Source organism: Cajanus cajan, chromosome 7 (assembly GCF_000230855.2).
Source record: "Cajanus cajan strain Asha chromosome 7, NIPB_CcT2T_4, whole genome shotgun sequence".
Lineage (NCBI taxonomy): Eukaryota > Viridiplantae > Streptophyta > Magnoliopsida > Fabales > Fabaceae > Cajanus > Cajanus cajan.
The window spans coordinates 55,449,860-55,471,313 of record NC_138523.1 but is presented as its reverse complement, the minus strand read 5'-3'; the positions used below and the strand labels follow the sequence as shown (position 1 = coordinate 55,471,313).

Sequence of the window (21,454 nt, the reverse complement as noted above, 5' to 3'; positions counted from 1 at the left end):
ATACAAAATGGATTTGGGATCTCTTAGGAAGCCGGCTTAACCAATCTGCAACTGCATCACTTATTGACTAATGTGATCTTTCACACTTGGGTCAGACATGTTTGCAAGGTGAGAGATAATATTTTTCCTTGTTAGCCTATGGTCTACATGAAAGGACCGTAGTTCACACATTATTATAAAAGACTGGCAAATAATTTTTATGTGCATGGCACGGATCCAAATACAATTTAATGTTAACCACAACCTTGGCAATTCAAGTTGTTTGCTACGTGGACATTGTTAGATTTCATGTTAAAATTAATTGACATGATACGAAGTTGTCCAACATATGTATAAATTGCACTCAAAGAATTATATAAGGATGGTGTCTATTAGAATAGACAAATAGATATCATGTTAAGTTTTATCTTAAAATTAATTGATATCAAGTAAAGTTGTCTAACAAATATATAAATTAAATTCAAAGAATTGAGATGTAGAACTTCCCCATAAATTTTAACATGGCAGCATCTTTTAAAATTCTTAGATCCTACATGGTTGATGGCTTATATCTTGTATTTTACCAACATTTCAATGTATGAGAAATAAAATTAAACGATGGAAACTTACTCTACTTACTTTGCTGACTATAGGGAGTCCATTATCCATGTAATGTGCCCTTTGAGGAGGCCTAAATTTATGATTGAAAAATTTATTTTGTCACGAATTTGGAGAAACCCCCAAAAATAGTTCTTTAAATCTTATTTCAAATTTCAAGATCTACATGACAAATCAAATAAAGTCAAACATAATTTTATACGGGGAGATATCTTCTAATTGTTATTGCATTTATTTATTAAGTTAGAAAATTTTGGGGATTAAAAAACTCTTTTTCTCATGAAAAACCACCTTTTATTTTTAAGAAAATCACTTAATTATTTTTATCGTGTTTGCTTAATCTTCTTGAAAAGAAAATATTTTTATTTTGATAAACTATTTTTATTTTCAGCAATGCTATTTATTAGGAGATAAAATAATAGAAAATCACACGGGAACTGAATCTTATTTCTAAATAATTAGTATTGTCGTATATGCAAGTTTATTATATATAAATAAAATTTGTGATAAATTATATATAAATATTATATATTTCAATAAATAAATTATGTTAGTTTAAAATTTATATAAATAAATGTTATTGAACATATAAATTATAGTATTTTATATTTGTGAAAAATAATTTATATAGTCATACAAGATTATTTTTAATTATTAATAATTTATTTTAAATTTAATAAATTTAATTTAAAAATATGTATAATATATAAAAATTCAAATAGACAAAAGTTTAAAAATATCTAAAAATATTTTTATTAAATAAAAATATCTAAAAACATTCTCTTTAAAAAAGAAATCTTTAAAAACACTTTTATATAAAATATTTTTTTTTTAATGAATGTACACAACATAATCATTCAAGTTTAATATATAGGGATATATTTTTTATTAAAAAGGTAAAAGAATGCAAATCTCGGTTTGACTTAAAAACAAAAACCTCTTTAGGGAAAGCGATTTTAACTTATAAGCATTTTCCTTTTATTTCTAGAATCACAAGTATATTCGACAGTTGAAAACTTTGTTCGAGTTGTAATACATAACAGGATGAAGTTAATACAAAGTTCGAACTCTGATTTCTTACTTAAGGTAATACATGAATTCCAAAATCATAACCAAACAAAAATAATAGTTTGTATAATTTTCCTCCGCATAAAATCTGCAGAATATTTATATATATATATATAGTTTTGATTTGTTTAAATAGTAAAAAGGAGTTTTAAAAAAAGATGAGGTTTATTAAAAAAAAAGGGAAGGGCAAAAAGGTCTTTGCAGGGAAATATAGAGGCGCGTTTGGAGTGAGGGAAAAAAGGAGTGGGTTGTTGGAAGTATATAACATAATTCGTCCCCAAATACGTTCATACCCAAAGAAGGCGAAGAGAGGGTTTTTGTCTCGCGGAGTAAACACAACACAAGACAAGGCGTGAGAGAGTTTGTGTGCGTTGCGAGTGAGAGTGAGAGAGTAATTGGGAAATTTCAAATATTGGTTAAGAAAAAAGAATAAGGGACCGTTGGGGTGGCTCGCGCGCGCCATGGGCACGGTGGTGATGAATGAGGAGAAAGAGAAGGTGAATGAGCACCACGCCAAGACCCTCATCTGTGCCCTCAACCTTCTCTCGCGCGACCTCCCTCTCCCCCCTCACATCCTCAACTCCGTCTCCTCCATCTACCGCCTACATGTACCCTTTCTCTCCGATTCCCTCTTTACATTCACCCTTTCCTTTTTTTATTTTTATTTTTATTTTTTATTTTATTTTATGCACTCTCCACCTTCCTCGCTACTCGCTCTGTAACGTTAATTGTTTTTCCTTTTCGGTTTCCTCTCTACCGCATTCGACTCCACTTAGTGTTGATGTTTACCTAACTGCGCACTTCTCTTGTTCTCTGCTTCTAGATTGTTCGTTTAAGTTAGTTGTATTGTATCGCTACTTAATTTACAGGTTATTGTTGAAATTGTAGGATGATGGTGTTTCTCTTGTTTGTTAATCCTTGTGCAGGCTGATGGAGAGGATTCTGGAGAGGATTTAGTAACGGATCTTGAAGATGCACTGTCCACGCAGCCTCGGAATTGTGTGTCAGGTTTGAAATTGGAGGAAGCAAGGAAGAGTCGTTACCGAAGTCAGATTCAGCATCGGTTGAATGAGCTTGAAGGTTAATGATTCTAGTCAAAATATTTGTGTTTATTTCAATGTCAACCTGGTGCGGAATTTGGATTTAATTTCCACATGGTTCCATGGTGCTTGTTTTGTTTACTGTTAGTTTGGGCAACACTTATATTTCCCCTTATATTTTGATAAGCTTCCTTGAGAGGGTTAATAGGATAAATTATCCTTCTGAAATCAAGTTAGCAGTTTTGAAACTTTATTGAAGTATTTCCAAATGACTTAAAGATATTTCTGAATATGTTGTCTGTTCATATGACCATATCCATTAAGTGGGAGTGGTCTCTAAGTTGCAGTTTTAACAATTTTTACTGAAGAACTGTGTTACTGTGTTGATCCAGAATTGCCTTCAAGCAGGGGAGAGGACCTGCAGACAAAGTGCTTGCTTGAACTTTATGGACTAAAGGTAAAATTGATTCTGGAATCTTTTGATGCTTAGTTATTGTGTGTCATGTCTATCTTTAATGCTTAGTATATTGCAAGCCGTATCTTAACTTTCACAAATTGATAGCTAAATTGTTCATACTTATAGTATGAGTATGACACGTAATTGTCCTTTATTTATTGTAAGTCATGACATGTATTGGGAAAAACCCAAGTCCCACATTGACTAGAGATTAGGCAATTGAATAGTATATAAGTAGAAAGCAACTCTCACCTTACAAGCCGGTTTTGTAGGGTTGAGTTAGGCTTAATCCACTATTCTAACATGGTATCAGAGCCATTTAGATCCACTTTAAAAATGGGTCACCCACCATTGATGCATGCCTCACAGGCATGAGGGGGTGTATTGGGAAAAACCCAAGTCCCGCCAATCCTAGATCATTAAAAAGGGTCACCCACCATTTATCCACGTACCAAGCTCAATAGTGCTGGACGTGAGAAGGTGTATTGGGAAAAACTCAAGTCCCACATCGACTAGAGATTAAGCAATTGAATAGTATATAAGTGGAAAGCAACCCTCACCTTACAAGCCGGTTTTGTAGGGTTGAGTTAGGCTTAATCCACTATTCTAACAACATGTTTACCTTTGTGAATAGGTTTCTTTCTTTTATTAGAAGCTAGACAAAATTGTTTATGAGATGAGACAGACAAAAGTTGTCCTTTTTCCCCCAGCTTTCTGTTGCCCCTGAAGTGTGACCAAGTTTGACTTGTATAATAAGGCAAACATATGCAACACTTTTATAGCTTACTCATTGTTATAATGAAAGGAACAGCTCAATAATTTCTACTGAGGAAATTAGCTCAGCTTATAACTTTGTTTGTTATCAAATGCAACCGAGAAATGACAAGAATTGTGTCCTTGTTGGCAAGGACTTCTTTTCTGGCAGTTGGCAGAGTTGCAGTTGAAGGTTCGGTCTGATATAAGTTCTGAATACTGGCTCAATACTAAGTGTGCATATCCTGACAGGCAATTGTTTGATTGGGGCATGATGAGGTTGCGTCGTCCATTATATGGTGTTGGAGATCCATTTTCCATGGATGCTGATGATCAATTGAGGAAGAAACGGGAGGCTGAGGTGATTCCCCCTCCCCCTACCTCCACCCTTTTGTGGATTTGAACTTGGTTTCTGTATCATGGATATCATATATTATAGTTTTTACATCTGCAGATGTTAAGGCTTCATTGATGCAACTAGTTTATATTCAATGATTCTTTTAATTGGTATAAGCCTCCTATATGGTTTTCTTCATACATACATGCATACATATGGAGGGACAAGGAAATATAAATTTATTTGGATTTGAACTGTTCTAGATTAACTGCCATACATGTACGGGTTAAATATACAAAACATGTTGTGTAGTGATCCAGTTTCGTTTTCCTGATGTATGCAAAGTTTTCCAGTGTTTGAACATGAAATGAAATTACACTGTACTGCTCATCTCATATAGATCCTCAAATGCAGAGACTGTCAAGATTAGAAGAAAAAGAGAAAAATCAAATAGAGACTAGAACTCGAAAGTTTTTTGCAGAAATACTCAATACTGTACGTGAGTTCCAATTGCAAATTCAAGCTTCTTTGAAGCGGAGAAAACAAAGGAATGATGGTGTCCAGGTACACTATTTTTTCGCTTATTTTTCATTTAGTATAAATCATATATGCTTATCTGGGAAATAAATTTCGAACTTTGGCTGTAATGTAACTTTTGGCGTGTTAGAATTAAAAGTTCTTGTGAACTCCTCTTCCTATGTGATAGAGTGCATAGTTGTATCAGTTGTGACAGCTGTCATAGTCTGTTACAACAGATGTAGGTTAGTTTGAGTTGGTGAGTCTAGGTGGCTTCCTGGAGAAGTTTCACTGCTGGATAAATACTAATCTGTCTTAGAGACTGCAATTCAAGACATTGTATCAAATTACTCCACAATATTGTCTTGTTTATCTGTTTCTCTTTTGACAGTTGACACTTTGCTAGCGTACCAAGTCTTAACAAGTAGACAAAGATGAATATTTATTGTTCCCCAATGGACTTACTTCAATGTCCAGCATATATCACATTAGTCATTAATTAAGTAGTCAAATTAACAGTTGATCTGACAGAAAAGAAGCACATATGCTTCCTATTTAAAAGACAATTGAAACAGTGAAGTTAAGTGTAAAGAAACTCTTTAGATTTCTCACAAAGACTTTGAATGCAAAAGCAAGATTAATGATTGTATAAAAATGTTTTGGGATTTGACTGTAACAACATCAACCTTATAATAAATCAGAAACATAATATTATATTTATGCCTTTATTCTTAACATCAATCCTCTTAAATACTTTAACTCTAATTCCTTATGAGTAAGAGCCTAAGTTCTTTATCCAAGCACTAATTCCTTAGAACAAATAAAAAAACTTGCAGCAAAATCAAGGATTTTTAGATGACTAGAAAACTTAACTCTATTCCTAGTAATTAAGCCTTCGAGGTATTACTTTAGTTCCAGACATATAAATCAGAATGAATTTTCCAATCTCATTTTGGTCAATTATCATTTCATGGTGATCAAACCTTTTAAAACATTCAGATCATAAGTAAACACTAAAAAACAAAGATAAACAGATTAATATATCAACAGAATTACATACGGTTGAGTAATTACAAAACAACAAACCCCAACAAGTGGAGTTTTAACTACTAGACATGAAGACAGTTATCAATTACAAAGGAATTGAAGAAAACCAGTAGAAAACTTCTCTCCTGCCCTCAGAACGTTAGAAATCGGGTTTTGGTCTTCAGAATCTGTCTAACAACCTCCCAAAACTACCCTAAACTAAAAACTATAATTGTGGCAGTTATTGCACTGGGCTAAATGCCAGTCTTCTCACGCTGAGCGCCGAATAAGTGATGTCAAGCATGAAACTTACTGAGAGCCGAATAAGTGATGTCAAGCATGAAACTTACTGAGAATTCTCCTGGCTCTCGGGACATTCAATGCTAGGCTCCATTCTCTCGCGTTAACTGCCAGCTTCAGTTACAGCCTTCCGCAAACTTCCATGAATTAACCTTTTCCCAATTCTTCAATTCCTATAAAAACAAACAAAATATGTTAATATTTACTTATTTTAACAATAGTACCCAAAAATTAAATTAAAATTAAAACAAAAAAACTAATTCACCACTAAGCATTAATAATAAAATAAAACTATACCCTAAAAACAACTAAATATGACATTTATCATTATTCTCCCCTTTCTAGTTCATTAATAAAAATCTGAAACACAGGCCAAATTTAAAACTGGCTGAAATTCAACTAAACAAAAGAATTGAAGCTTCACAAACTGGTCCTTCACTCAACGCCTCACTACTACTTTTGGAGTCTCTCCTCTCATTATTTGGTCTCACACCCATCACCAAAATGTGTTGTTGAACGCAAGCATCACCAAATCATCAAAATGGGGCTATCTTTGATTTCTCAAGCATCTATTCCTATGTCTTTTTATGATCATGCCTTCCACATAGTGATTTATTCAATTAATAGACCTCCTTTTGTTCACGTGCACGCTTCTATTCCTCTGCAAACCCTTTTTTGCAAAACTCCCGACTTTAGTTTCCTTAAAGTATGTGGTTGTGCCTGTTTTCGCTTTATTTGTCCATGTAACACTAACAAACAACAATACTGTTATTTTGACTTTATCTTTTTTTGGTTACTCTCATTGCCACAAAGGTTACAAATGTATGGCTTCCTATGGCAGAAAATTCATCTCAAAAGACATTATATTTAACAAATCCAAATTTCCCTTTTTCACTGCTCAGTCTACTTCTTCCAACTGTTATCCTCTCGGCTATTGGTGTCATCCCAATTGTTTCTATACCACACTCAGCCCCCCCTCTTTACAGTCTCGGTCCCCCTCTCTTCCTCATTCTCCCACTTAGCTTGCTTCTCAATTTTCCTTTCCTTTCCTTCCCCTTCCTCTTCTTCACTACCTTCTACGGCATCCAGTGCAATAAATCTTGATTCTTCCATCACAATATATGTGTGTGTGTGTGTTTAATTGGTTATATTGCAAAGTTCTAAAATATGATGGATAATTTTTGAATTTAATGCTGTCTTTAATTTCCTGGACGGTTCTGTGTGATATTAGATTAACTTTTTGATCTTCATTGTGGGAATAACTTATCAATAATTAATATGGCTTTTTTATTCTCAAATACTTTTGCAGGCGTGGCATGGAAGGCAAAGACAACGGGCAACTCGTGCAGAGAAATTGAGATTCCAAGCTTTGAAGGCTGATGATCAAGAAGCCTACATGAGAATGGTTAAAGAGAGTAAGAATGAGAGATTAACTTTGCTCCTTGAAGAAACAAATAAACTACTAGTAAATTTAGGAGCAGCTGTTCAACGTCAAAAGGACTCCAAATATTCAGATGGTATTGAACCCTTGGAGGATTCTGAAGCTGATTTACCCGAGTCAGATGCTTCAAAGAATGGAGTTTCTAAGGAATCACCTCTTGATGAAGATGTAGATCTGATAGATTCCGATCATAATGGTGATTCTAGTGATTTACTTGAAGGTCAGCGACAATACAACTCTGCCATACATTCAATTCAAGAAAAGGCAAGTATCTGTTAATCACTTTATTGCACCTCTCGGAGAAAATTTTCAATGAAGTTTCGTTACTCGAATTGTTGGCTCTTTCAAAATTATTCCTTATTAGAGACATTAACCATAATAGCTGATTTAGGAGATTTGACATTTGGCTTCTATTTAGTGTGAAGCATTTTGTCTTTAAAGGGGGTTTCCTGTACACGTATGTTGATGAAATGGCAGCCTTACTCCGTTGATATTTTTTATCTTCTTTGTTGTCTTGCTCTTATGTTTAGGAGTATTCCTTATTCTTCTAATGTGTTGGATTATTTTTTCTGTTTTTATCAGTTTCTTCTTGTATCCAGGAAAATAAAATAAAAATTAAAAACGTTACTCTTTATTAGTTGTTTCGAATAAAAGTTGTTGCAACTGGAAATATAACCGACTTTGTTGTTTACAGGTTACTGAGCAACCATCTATACTTCAAGGTGGAGAATTAAGGCCATACCAAATAGAGGGGCTCCAATGGATGCTTTCTTTGTTTAATAACAACTTAAATGGAATTTTGGCTGATGAAATGGGGCTTGGGAAGACAATACAAACAATTTCTCTGATAGCATATCTAATAGAATATAAGGGTGTGACTGGTCCCCACTTGATTGTTGCTCCAAAGGCTGTTCTGCCAAATTGGATCAATGAATTCACAACATGGGTTCCTAGGTATGCTCAGAGCAGACATCGTAAATTATTTCCTCCCCTTCTCCCTTGTGGGGAGAGGTGATATAATTCTGTTTTTGAATTTATGCAGATCATATTTACTTTTAATTTTCAAATCACATGTGCCTTTTCTGTCTGATTCAGCATCACAACTATTCTTTATGATGGAAGGCTGGATGAGAGGAAAGCAATGAAGGAAGAGTTGTCAGGGGAGGGGAAATTTAATGTTTTGATAACACACTATGATCTTATAATGAGAGATAAAGCATTTCTCAAGAAAATTCAATGGTACTACTTGATTGTGGATGAAGGGCATCGGTTGAAGAATCATGAATCTGCTCTAGCAAGAACCTTGGACAATGGGTATGATTCTACACGATGTATATTGATCACACGGATTGATATGTTTACTTCCCTAAATTATTGGTTATGATGATATCCATCTATTTTAATTAGAAAAACTCTAAGGAGACTGACAACTGTACTGAACTAAAGAAAAAGATACAATGAAGAAAAGTGGATAGCTTTCAGATCTGTGTATAGTGCAGTCAAAGTATTCAATAGTGAAACAATTCAATACATGATAGTGTGATGTGACATTTCATGTGGTTTACATCCTCTCTTCTCTAATTCTTTATTTTTTTTGTGTACAGCTATCACATCAAACGAAGACTTCTATTGACCGGTACCCCAATTCAGAACAGTTTGCAGGAGTTGTGGTCTTTGCTTAATTTTCTCCTACCAAACATTTTTAACTCAGTTCAGAATTTCGAGGACTGGTTTAATGCCCCCTTTGCAGACCGAGTTGATGTCTCTCTCACAGATGAGGAACAACTGTTGATCATCCGGCGTCTGCATCAAGTGCGTTTCCCTCTTCTAGTTTCTAATTCTCTTGCTCTTTTCAACTTCTTTCTGATGTGTTTCATTCCACGTTAGGTAATAAGGCCCTTCATATTGCGAAGGAAAAAGGATGAGGTGGAAAAATTTCTTCCTGGGAAATCTCAGGTCATACTCAAATGTGATATGTCAGCCTGGCAGAAAGTATATTATCAACAAGTTACTGACGTTGGCAGAGTTGGTTTGGACAATGGTCTGTATCTATTTTTTGTATTCCGATTATTCCCTAGTCCACTTCTCCTTTTAAACTCATAAAAAATGTAACATTATTTTTTTTTTTTTCTCAAATGCTTTCCTTTTGAATATTTATATGCTAAAGAGGTATTCATTTATTCCGATCTTGCGCTGTTGCCTTGTTCAATGGTTCTTAACCCATGAATTTAGTTGTATTTTCAACATGCTTGTGAATCAGTTTAAGCCCATCTTTCGTGAAGTAAGTCTTGAACCTATATCCCCCAGTTGCATATATGTCCCTTAGTAATATGTTTTACGCATTGCAACTTTGTTAGGAATTGGTGAAATATGACTATTTGTTACTTCAAAATAAATGTAACTTGCAATTGCCTGTTATTGGTGTCTTGCTGTCTTCCTTTTTATTAAGAACAGAGTACCCATCCTTGTAACATTAGTTGTTGAGAAATGCTAACAACACATTCTTTATTTTGAATTTACTAAAAAATCACAAAAATCTATGGGTCCCATGATCTTCACTCATGATTTTGTAGTTTTGAATAAATTTTGAGTAATAATAGTGTTAAAAAGAGTGTGTTGATAATGCAACTCTTAGTTGTTTTAGATCCCTGTATAATTGCTGATTTCTTAGAACTCGCTAACAGTTTTTTTTACCAAATATGGATCATTTTACAGGTTCTGGAAAATCAAAAAGTCTACAAAACTTAACAATGCAACTTAGAAAGTGTTGTAACCATCCCTACCTCTTCGTGGGAGATTATGATATGTATAAACATAAGGAGGAGATTGTCAGAGCATCAGGAAAATTTGAACTTCTTGACCGTTTGCTCCCAAAACTTCGCAGATCTGGTCACAGAGTCCTCCTTTTCTCACAAATGACTCGACTCATGGACGTTCTTGAAATCTATTTGCGACTTCATGATTTTAAGTATCTTAGACTTGATGGCTCAACAAAAACTGAGGAAAGAGGCAATCTTCTACGGAAATTTAATGCTCCTGACTCTCCATACTTTATGTTTCTTTTGAGCACCCGTGCTGGAGGTCTTGGTTTGAACTTACAAACAGCAGATACTGTTATAATCTTTGATAGCGATTGGAATCCGCAAATGGATCAACAAGCTGAGGATCGTGCCCATCGCATTGGACAAAAAAAGGAAGTCAGGGTTTTTGTGTTGGTTAGCGTAGGATCAATTGAAGAGGTGATTTTAGAGCGTGCAAAACAAAAGATGGGCATTGATGCCAAAGTCATCCAGGCAGGACTATTCAATACAACTTCAACAGGTTTGCAGTTTTTAATACTTGTGCCATGTCCTGGCCTCCTGGGAATATCTATCAATAATTAATTTTTGGCTAAAGGTGAAAAGAGTTTCTTTTTCATGTTGAGGCAGAAAGGGGGAAGGGGAAAGAGGAGGGGAGGTTTATGTTTTTCAACGCTTCAGAGCATTATAACTTTGCCAGCAACTCGCTGCCTATTTTTTATAACCTTCATCTAACAATTCTTTTGCATATATTAGATTCTATTTATTTGAAAATCCCATTTATTACATGTGAAAAGTTAGAAGATTTAAAATTTTGGTTTAATTACTTGTTTGGTCCATATAATTTCATAAATTTTACTTTTTAGTTTCTATAATTAAAAACTTTCTATTTTAGTACCTATATCTACCATTTTTGTTTCCTTTTATTCTTTATAATTTCATAAACTAACAATGAACGAGAGACTAAGAAAACAAAAATGGTATGTATAAAAATTAAAATAAAATGTTTTTAGTTATGAGGACTAAAAGGTAAAATTTATAAAATTATAGAGATTAAAAAGATAATTAAACCTAAAACTTTAATTGGAAATGACATTATTCCAGACCACCAGCATTTTACCGTGCCTATGCTCCTTGGGTCCTATTGGTAAATAATGAAGACTATTTGAACTTGTATTTTGATTTGTGCAGCCCAGGACAGAAGAGAAATGTTAGAAGAGATTATGCGTAGAGGTACAAGCTCACTTGGAACAGATGTGCCTAGTGAGAGAGAAATTAACCGCCTTGCTGCTCGATCAGATGAGGAATTTTGGCTGTTTGAGAAAATGGATGAAGAAAGAAGACAAAAGGAAAATTACAGATCTCGTCTCATGGAAGAGCATGAATTGCCAGATTGGGTGTATTCTCCAATTAACAAGGATGATAAGGCCAAAGATTTCAACAGTGCTGTTACTGGAAAGCGGAAAAGAAAAGAAGTGGTATATGCAGATACATTAAGTGATCTGCAATGGATGAAGGCTGTGGAGAATGGAGAAGACATATCAAAGTTTTCCGGAAAAGGAAAAAGAAGAGACCACCTCTCATCTGACAGCGTTGCACAAGCCAGCGATAATACAGAAGGGGCAGAAGATTCTTTAGAGTTGAGGACTGAAAGTGTTCCCATGGCAAATGAGAGAACAAGTGAAGATAGTTTCCATGCGACTCCTTCCTCAAAGAGATTCAAGTCTGAAGGAACAAACTTCCTGAAACATACATACGAGGATGTTGGAAGTGGTTTGAACCACCATTTGTTATCATGGAATACTCACAAAAAGAAGAGATCAAGCTACCTTGGCCAGAGTTCATTATCTGATACTAGAGGGCATTCTTCAAATGGAAGAGCAAACTGGAACTGATTTGAGTTTAATTATTCATGGCCTCATGGGTGCCAGAATTTTGCACTACTATTGAATGTGAATCTTCTGCATGAAGCTCTTATAACATAAAATGGTAAGGAACTTTCTTGTATCATGCTAGAGTTTGCTCTTCAGGTGTGCAACATTCATATTAACCTAAAAAAATTAATGAAAGAAAATGTTTAGGGTCAAATTAGACTCTATTTTCTTGTTAGATGTTTAATTTTTTTTTTCCTTGAGAAAATATTTTATGTATTGACAATGTAGAGTTGTTACACCATTATTCAATCACAAGTTATCATGTATGATGAGTTTGATAATTTTTTTGTCAATTAACTTAATTCACACTTGTCATAATTTTTAATTGATTGATAATGTAAAAATATTATGCGTAATGCATAAAAATTAGACTTTTTTTTAACATTTATATTTCTTTCTTGAAAGATTAGCAAGTTGCAGTATTGCATTTTATTCGAATATAAACACCATTAGTAGACGATTTGAACACTGAAAATAAAGTATTTAAAATTAGGCTTATGAAAATTATAATAAATTGGCTTATAAAAATTTTCTTTTCTACAAGGCTCGATTAAGTTAGTTCACCATGATAAATAGGCTAATAAAAATTGTAATAAATTGAAGAGTAAAATATTTCATTTATTAAAGGAATGGAATGTAATGTTTAAAATTAAAAAGGAAGGCATTATAATTTATCCAATATTTAGATACAAATTATAAATAATAATCATCGGGTTTTAATTTTAAGTATGTTGTTATATAATTAAAAGAAAACACATTATCATATTAAAATTATTTTTTAAGAATAAAATAAATATTTAAATATGTCCTCAAATTTAAAATTGATTTATTTCCATGTAATTTTAAAAAAAATTATTTTAATCCTTATACTTAAATTTTGTTAAAGAATCTGTTAAATATTGTCACATAAAATCTACTAATTGGTATTTATGTTAATGAAAATATTACATTAAATTCAGTTAATAGTATATAATTATCTTAATTTGTTACTTTCATATATGTTATTGGTGACATAAAAAATTAAAATAAAATTTAAAAAAATTAAAAGACTAAAAATAACAATTTTAAATTTAAGAGATAAAAAATAAATTTACTCTAAATTTAAAGAACTAAAAATATATTTAAACCATAAAATATATTAAGTTGTCAATTATATAGATTATAGATTACTCTACTCACATTTGTATGTGCTTTGTATATGAATCTAGTAGTACATGATATAGTTGAAGAAAAAAAGTTATATGTTACAATAAAATAAATATATTCTAGAAATATATAATGTATTCTATAATAATTTTTTATATAAAAAATATTTATTATATTTTCTTCTTTTTTTTTTAGTTATAAAAATTATACCAAAGTGTTACATAAATGAAATTTGTTTTAGATAAAAAAAATTAATTAAAAATAACAGTATCAATATGTTATACATATTATACTTTTGTACAACTTTTTCTGTAATTAAGAAAACAAGATAAGAAGTGAAAAGAAATGTGAGATAAGATAATATTATGTTGGAAAGAGATGAAAAAAAATTAAATAAAAATAATATAATTACTTATAATATAAGAATTTAATGATCATGTGCTATAAGTATAAATTTTTACCCCCCGAAAATCAATTAGGAACCATCATTAATAATTTGTGATAAATCCTTTTACATTATTAGAGTATAGACTTTTAACTCATAACATGAATGTTCGTAAATGAAACTATAAAAGTCATATTTGATATGATATTTGATTAACTAATAGAGTAAAAAAAATTATTTTGAAAGTGCGTGTTGTTAAACAAGAAAGAATTATAAAATTATGAAAATATAATAATTTTCTAATGGCAAAAATTATTTTCAATTAATAAAAATTATGATAATTCTTTCAGTTTAGAAATTTTTTTAGAATTTGTCTGAACATTTAATTAAAGTCAGAACATTCAAAAGTGTAAGTCATTCCTCTTAACTTTATGATTAGGATTTTTATGTTTAATTATTATTGGCTTATGGACTTTGAAAATTTTGAGATTTGAAAAGGTAATTACTTATTAATATGCAATCATGACTAATACAGATAAGATTCAAGTTGAATTTTTGTTGACATCCCTTGAGGGTTAGGTTACTAGATTTATTAGGAATATAATTGATAAAGTACTCGATCAAAATCTTTCAATCAAACCCTCTCGACTTAATCTTCTCGGTCAAAAACCTTTCAACCAAAATCTATTGACAAAAAGTTGAATGGATACACTTATCCATCAACCTCAAATATGAGAAATGTAAAAACTAAGTGTTGAAACTAGATCCTATCCTCTTTATTAGAATCTTTTGACCAAAACTTATCGACAAAAAGTTAAGAAGATACACTTATACATCAATCTCAAATATGATAGGTAAAGAGGCTAAGTTGTGACACTCAATTCAGTCCTTTTGATAAAACATTTTGACCAAAACTTTTCAACAAAAAAAATTGAAAAGATACAATAATATAATTTTCAAAATAGTTATTATAGATATCAACAAATTTACTATCTCTAATAATTTGTAATCGGATAAAAATTGTAAAAACATGAGTGATAAACTATTTTTTCATATAATATGTCTCCAATATTTCTGTTATTGATTTTTGTAGTATATTGAAATATAGTCAAACAGGAATACATGCTAATTTGGTAGAAAATATTTGCGTGGCTTTTCAGTGCATCAACCGACAGAATTTCTACAATTTATTTTTTTTTCCATTTCAAAAGGGACCTCCCTTTGTAACAAAGAAAAGTCGTTGTTTATCTCGTCATCGGAGGATGTTCCCAAGTCACCAATTTCATCCATCACAATATATTTTTATTTTATAATCATTTCAGTTGGAAGCATGTAGTTCGCTAGAGAAATGGAGAATTTCCGGGAAGACATCTCTAATCTTCTAATAACGAGCTTTCACCGGATGACAAGTTGCGGGAGAAATTCAACGTTGAAACTTCAAAGGATTAACGGAATTTCTCATCTCCATCATGTTCATGCCACATCAATAAGAAGCAATTCATAAAAAAGGCCATCCAATTACACGCAAGGATTTCACCCACAACTCAGAAGGAAATTATATTTTAGAGAATAAAATATAATAATACATCATCATCATTAAATTAAAAATTAACAATAATGAGCAGGCGTACCCTGTGAGAGCAAATCCTAAAGCAAACACATGGGCGGAACACACTTATTGTTAACTACGTATTTCCAATACAGCAAAACGACATGAACACTCGGAAGAGGAAACATATGTTCTTCTATTCCTGAAAAAAGGAAAGCAAACGCTTAATCAATTTAGTTGCGTTTTCGGTATCAGGCTTGAGCAACTGGTAATCATGACCCTCATCAGTCTCTTCAAACAGTTCCAAATTCCCTTGCCACCCACTATTCTTCAGACCCTCATGATACCAAATCCCTCTCTCCCTCAGCCTGTCCTTCCCAGCAACACAAACAATAATCTTTGAACACCCAATTTCATCCAAAGCAGGACCCACCGGGTTGAACAACGGGTTATCAACCCCATCAGGAGCAGAAGGGTACACAAAGTTCCAAATTAAATAACTAATATTCTCTTCCCCCTTAAGCGTTTCTGCTCCAACGAGGCTCGAACTGTGAAAGAAAGGGTGAGTTATAACAGCGCCGTGTATTTTAACACCGTTAGGCAAATCTTCGGAGCCAGCACGTACAACCATGTTGTGAGCGATGTTGGCTCCAGCACTGTTACCACCAACGAAAACTCTGCTGAAGTCACCGTTTTCAGTCAACCATGGCTCTGCGTGAGTGGCGTTTTCACCAAAATGGGACGCGACCCATTTGAGAGCTTCCCAGCAATCGTGGTAACAGGCGGGGAGAGAGTGCTCTGGTGCGAGTCTATACTCGACGGAAGCGATTATAACCTTGGCTTGAGAAGCGAAGGTGTTGCAATGGCTATGGTAGACTCTGGAGAAGGCGCTTTCGAAGTAGAAGGCGCCACCGTGGAAGTAGACAAAAATAGGAACTTTTTGATTGTCGTCGAGTTTGGGAAGGTAGAGGCGCAAGGAGACTAAAGGGTCGTGTGAGATGACAAGGTCTTTGGATGAGACTCCTGTTTGAGGGTCATGGAGTGTGGGTGGGACAATAGGAGAATTGAAGGGTCGTTCTATGGTGCCATCGCTGAAGACGCGAATTGCAATGCCGAATTGGTTGGGAATTTCTGCAATGAGGGTGCTGTTAGCAACCATGGTCTCTAGAGAATGGAGAATAGAGAGAAGGTAGGATGGAGTTTAGGAATGGTGGGGAAGTTATTTAAGGTATACCATGACGTGCAATTTGCTGCAATGCCAATGGGATAAATGATAATGACGTTGCATTCTTATCTCCATAATCCATAATCCATAATCCATATTCCATATTCCATAATCCCACCCTTGGTTCTCTAAGGGGATAAATCTACTTTTCATTATAAACTCTAATAACAATCTTTAATTCAAAAATTAGTAGTTAACATTATAATTAGTTTAATTATGTTTTTACTCTTTTAAATCTTACGCATGTGTTTTTTTTAATTCAAAATTTATGTTTTTAGTCTCTAAAATATAATATATATTCAAATATTATTAATTAATTTATAAAACATGTTGATGTAATTGATGAATTTATAAATATGAGATGAATAGATGTATGTGTGACATACTTTAAAGTTGTCGAGCTTTGTTTATCTTATATATGATGATGTTTTGAGATGAATCATGATTGAGAAGCTAAATGTAAACTGAGATATGTGTTGTAAGTTGTAGAGTTGTGTGTGAATTATGTGTTATGTTGAATATGTAAGAATTTTATTGTGTTATTTTAGATGATAAATGTTGAGAATATTTTGGGCATTTAGACATTGTGTTGTTGAGTTGTGATGACTAACCTAAGACTAGAGAGATTTTTAAAAGTTGCATATCCGAATGTATGAATATTATGTTGTGATGTTTCGAGAACCCAAAATTGTTAAATATCATTCTTAGAAAGTTGACTCTTGAAGTGGATAGTTATATTGAATTTCCTTTAGGACTTAGTTAGTACCATATGTGGATAAGGTTAATGCACACATGTATAAAACGACCATAAAAGTTGAGAACTTAGTTCTTAACTAAGTATCGGAAGACCGTAGTATTTAGAGGGTAATTGGTAGACTAATCACACAGGAATTTTAGTTAAACTAGCTAATATTTTGGTAAACTCATTACCAATTATTTTATCCCAACAATAATATTAGATTTTCTTATTTAAGTCACGATATCTAAAAAACCAAATTGTTATGTGTGAATTTATATCAAATTTGTTGTTGATCTAACAAACTCAAAAATATCATCCTGAATGTGTTTGTATTTATAGGTATACAATCCTAAATTAATAATTTTTTCGCTATTAATTATTTATTATTAAGTATAAAAATTATGATGATTCATTATAATAAAAAAATATTTATTTTACAAGTTAAATTAAAAGTCAAAAATATATTTTAAAATAAATTAAAGTTTATTCCAATAAATGTTGTTCAACTATAACTATATATTCCTACAATTTTCACCTTCAAAAGATGATGTGTAGATTAGTCTAGTCTAATTATATGATATGTTCCCATAAACTTCACCTTCAAACTTATTTTAGTTAAAAATTGTGTCAGAAGACAATTTCGTATGATGTGATAAGACACCTCTGGTTTAGCCCTTTTTTTTTTCGACGCCCACTTGTGGTTTAGCTTAGAACCTTTAGATTCTCTAATTTTTCCTTTTCTTTGTGTGCACCTATCACATCTAAAGAACATTTTATTATGATTGATGTTTATAATTTTTTAATTATAAAAGATAAAATTTTAATTAAAAAGAAGAAAGCTCTTTAATTAGTGGGAAGATCATTCGGAATCAACATTTCAAGGATATAACATTTTTTTCTTGGTTAATTTTTTTCCTGTCATACATTTTTAGTGTATGTCAGAGGGAGAAAATAAATGAATGAGAAATAAAATAAAAATATGTCAATGAAAACAAATAAAAAATAGATAAAATTTTAGTTATTTGGTTTGAGAGAAATAAAAAATAAAATAAAAATAATATTATATATTTAGTTGAATAGAAAGGAAATTGAGAAAATTAGAATATATAAAAATAAAATAAGCAAGAGAAATAAAACAAAAAGTATCAAAATCAAAATTATTTTAATTTTAATTTTAATGATTCAAACCAAAAGTTTAATCGATTATACATAATCAATTAAACTTACCTTAAAAGACCTTATCGTTTCTTTTTAAATTAATTTATTTATTTGTTACTTATTATTTTAATAATTTAAATACAAAGTTTAATCGATTAAAAAAAGTTATAATCGATAAAACCTACCGTTTCAAAGGTTGTATTTTTAAAAAAATTGAAATTTATTTATTTATTAATAGTTTAAAAACCAAAGGTTTAATCAATTATAAAAAAAAATTTACAATCGATTAAACATACTCTTTCAAAGACGACAATTATGTTTTACGTTTACAAGACTTTTAATTAATTGTTACGTTTACAAGACAAATTTTAATTGATTAAATAACATTTTGTTCGATTAAAATTTTTGGATTAGAATTTCTTCACCATTTCTTTTGGGTCGATTGTGGAAATAAAAGTCTTTAATCTCTCGCGTTACACTTTCTTCTTAAATAAACAAAACTCATTTTTCTCATTCTTTTTTCCTACTCGAAGTTCTCAGATTTAATTTTTGTCAATATGAAAATAATATTTGAGCAAAAATTATATATTATAAATATAAATTGATTATTAATTATTAATCTTAAAGTACTACATGAATTATATTAATAAAAAAGAAACCTAACTCGATTCATAATTTCGAGGACTGGTTTAATGGTTTCTTTGCAGAGAGTTGATGGCTCTCTCACCCATCAAGTATCTAATTCTCTTGCTCTTTTCAACTTCTTTATGATGTGTTTCATTTCATCTCCCTTCATATTCACTTATTGAGAAAGAAAAAGGATGAGGTAGAACCCTAGAAATGCTAATAAAATATCTAATGCTCTACTTAATATTCCTTGTTATTAAGTGAAAAGGTTCATCTCCCTATCGTGAAATTTCACCTAAATATTATTTATCTATTATATATTATAAAATAATATTTTTTTATCCATATAAAAATATATTTTTACATAAACAATGTTACGTGACAATATTATATTTATTTTTCTTGCTTAAATATTCAATAGTTCTTATTTTTATTTTTAATTTATAAAATACATAAATTTATTTAACTAATATTTTAACCTGTGAATTCTACAAGTTAAATATTTATTATTTATGATTAAAATTCATAATAAATTATTTTAAATAAATATTATTTTTGGATATATAAATTATATTTGAAAATTAATATAGACACAAATTTTAACCATATAAATTATATTTTAATTATTGATAATTTATTTTAAATTATTAAAATTTAATTTATAATATATATATAATATATAAAAGAATTAAATTAGATAAAAATTTAAAAATATCTCTCAAGTTAAAACAATAACTTTTAAAATCATTATTGTGTAACTATAAAATAGTCGTTCAAGTCTAATATATTGGAAAAATAAGTTATCATAATTATACCATAATTATACACTTTAATCCTAATTTTAATTCAATCAATTAATTAAATTATATATTCTAATAATAATTATACAAAAGATATAGATTCTAATCTAATCAACCTATCAATTTAGAGAGCAATTTGCTCTTAATGCCTATTGGATAATGACGTTGCAGTCTTATCTCTAAGGAGCCTGACAACTATACTTACCTAAATTATAATTTAAAGAATAAAATGTATTAATAATTTTAATTAAAATTAATTATTAATATTATAATTACTAGAGAGGTATAAATTAATATTTGATTTTATAAGTATTTGATTTTATTATAATTTTTAAATATTTTTTATTAATAATCATAACAACATTTTATTCTCTAAAATACATTTTTTTATTTTTTTATTTTATTGTTTAAAGAACCAAAAGTAAAAGAAAAGGACAGCATTTGTTTACGGGCACTGGTTACCCTGAACCTATATGTCACGAGGTTCACGGTCGACAATTAAAATATTTGTACGGTAGATGCTACAGTGATAGCGTTATTCAATAGAAAAAATATTTTAATAATTTAATTAATTTTTATTTAAAAAGTAAAAAATATATAAATTATTATAACACATAAATATTATTTTGATATGTCAATAAATTTTTATTTTAAATTTTTATAAATAAGTAAATTTTATAATCAGTATGATAAATATTTATTATTATTTATAATAATATTTAATCATGTATTAATTTAAATATAATATGGTTAGTAGATAATTTTTTTCTCTTAAAATAAAATTTATAATCATTATAGTAAATTATTATTTATGATAATATTTAATCTTTTATTAATTTAAATATAACATTATTGATGGATAACTTTGACTTTTAAGCATCTATTATTTTGTATTCACATTTAAATTATCTTAATACATAATATCAATAATATACTTATATTTTGTTTTTTTGTCTCAAAAAACTTTTTTTTTTACTTTTGTTTATTGTAAATTATTTGTTTTTCATTTTTATCGTTACTTTTTCATTATTTATACATTACATGTGAAACATTAATTATTTAACTTAAAATAATATTTATTTAACAAGAGAGATCAAATGATACATGTGTAATTTTTACCAATTATTACATCGTTCAATAAATTTTAATTAAATGATTATTTTTTTTTAAAATACAAGTTAGATTAAAAATTATTTACTTTTACAACATACATGCAAAGTTCTATATTAATTCAAAATGATTTGATATCTCATTTACATAAATCAAAATTAACGTAATATATTTTAAAAATATATTAAAATATGAACAATTGATTATTTTTTAATTATTGTTCAATTTTAACAAAAATTAATATAAACATACAAAATAATATAAAATTATGATTTAACAGTTAAATTCATAAAATTCATATTTAATATAAGATTATTAAGCGATATAATAGTTGATAAAAATTATATCAGTATCATTTTATCACTCTTATATTTAACGGACAAGTCATGAAAAATAGTATAAAAAAAAAAAAAATAATGACAAGAACAAAATAAATTACAGAAACCAA

General features: G+C 30.3%; 2 protein-coding genes across 3 annotated transcripts; one reads left to right on the top strand and one right to left on the bottom strand.

The window, feature by feature from the left end:
• The first annotated feature begins 1,947 nt into the window (after positions 1-1,947).
• Positions 1,948-12,560, top strand: LOC109815364 (putative ATP-dependent DNA helicase CHR12). Of its 2 annotated transcripts, XM_020380077.3 has the most exons (12): positions 1,948-2,273; positions 2,592-2,745; positions 3,098-3,162; positions 4,088-4,276; positions 4,667-4,816; positions 7,404-7,799; positions 8,230-8,489; positions 8,631-8,849; positions 9,140-9,347; positions 9,423-9,576; positions 10,251-10,856; positions 11,525-12,560. In XM_020380077.3, exons 1-12 carry the CDS (start codon positions 2,127-2,129, stop codon positions 12,226-12,228), a joined length of 3,252 nt encoding a protein of 1,083 aa, XP_020235666.1. In that variant the 5' UTR covers positions 1,948-2,126; the 3' UTR covers positions 12,229-12,560. The 2 variants fall into 2 exon arrangements, with proteins under 2 accessions (XP_020235666.1, XP_020235674.1); XM_020380085.3 differs by lacking the exons at positions 1,948-2,273; positions 2,592-2,745 and having other exon boundaries at positions 3,119-3,162; positions 4,071-4,276.
• Positions 12,561-15,329: 2,769 nt separating this feature from the next.
• LOC109817485 (2-hydroxyisoflavanone dehydratase) lies at positions 15,330-16,562 on the bottom strand. Its single transcript, XM_020382744.3, has one exon. The coding sequence runs from the start codon at positions 16,504-16,506 to the stop codon at positions 15,544-15,546; it is 963 nt and encodes a 320-aa protein (XP_020238333.1). The 5' UTR covers positions 16,507-16,562; the 3' UTR covers positions 15,330-15,543.
• Between the last annotated feature and the right edge of the window lie 4,892 nt (positions 16,563-21,454).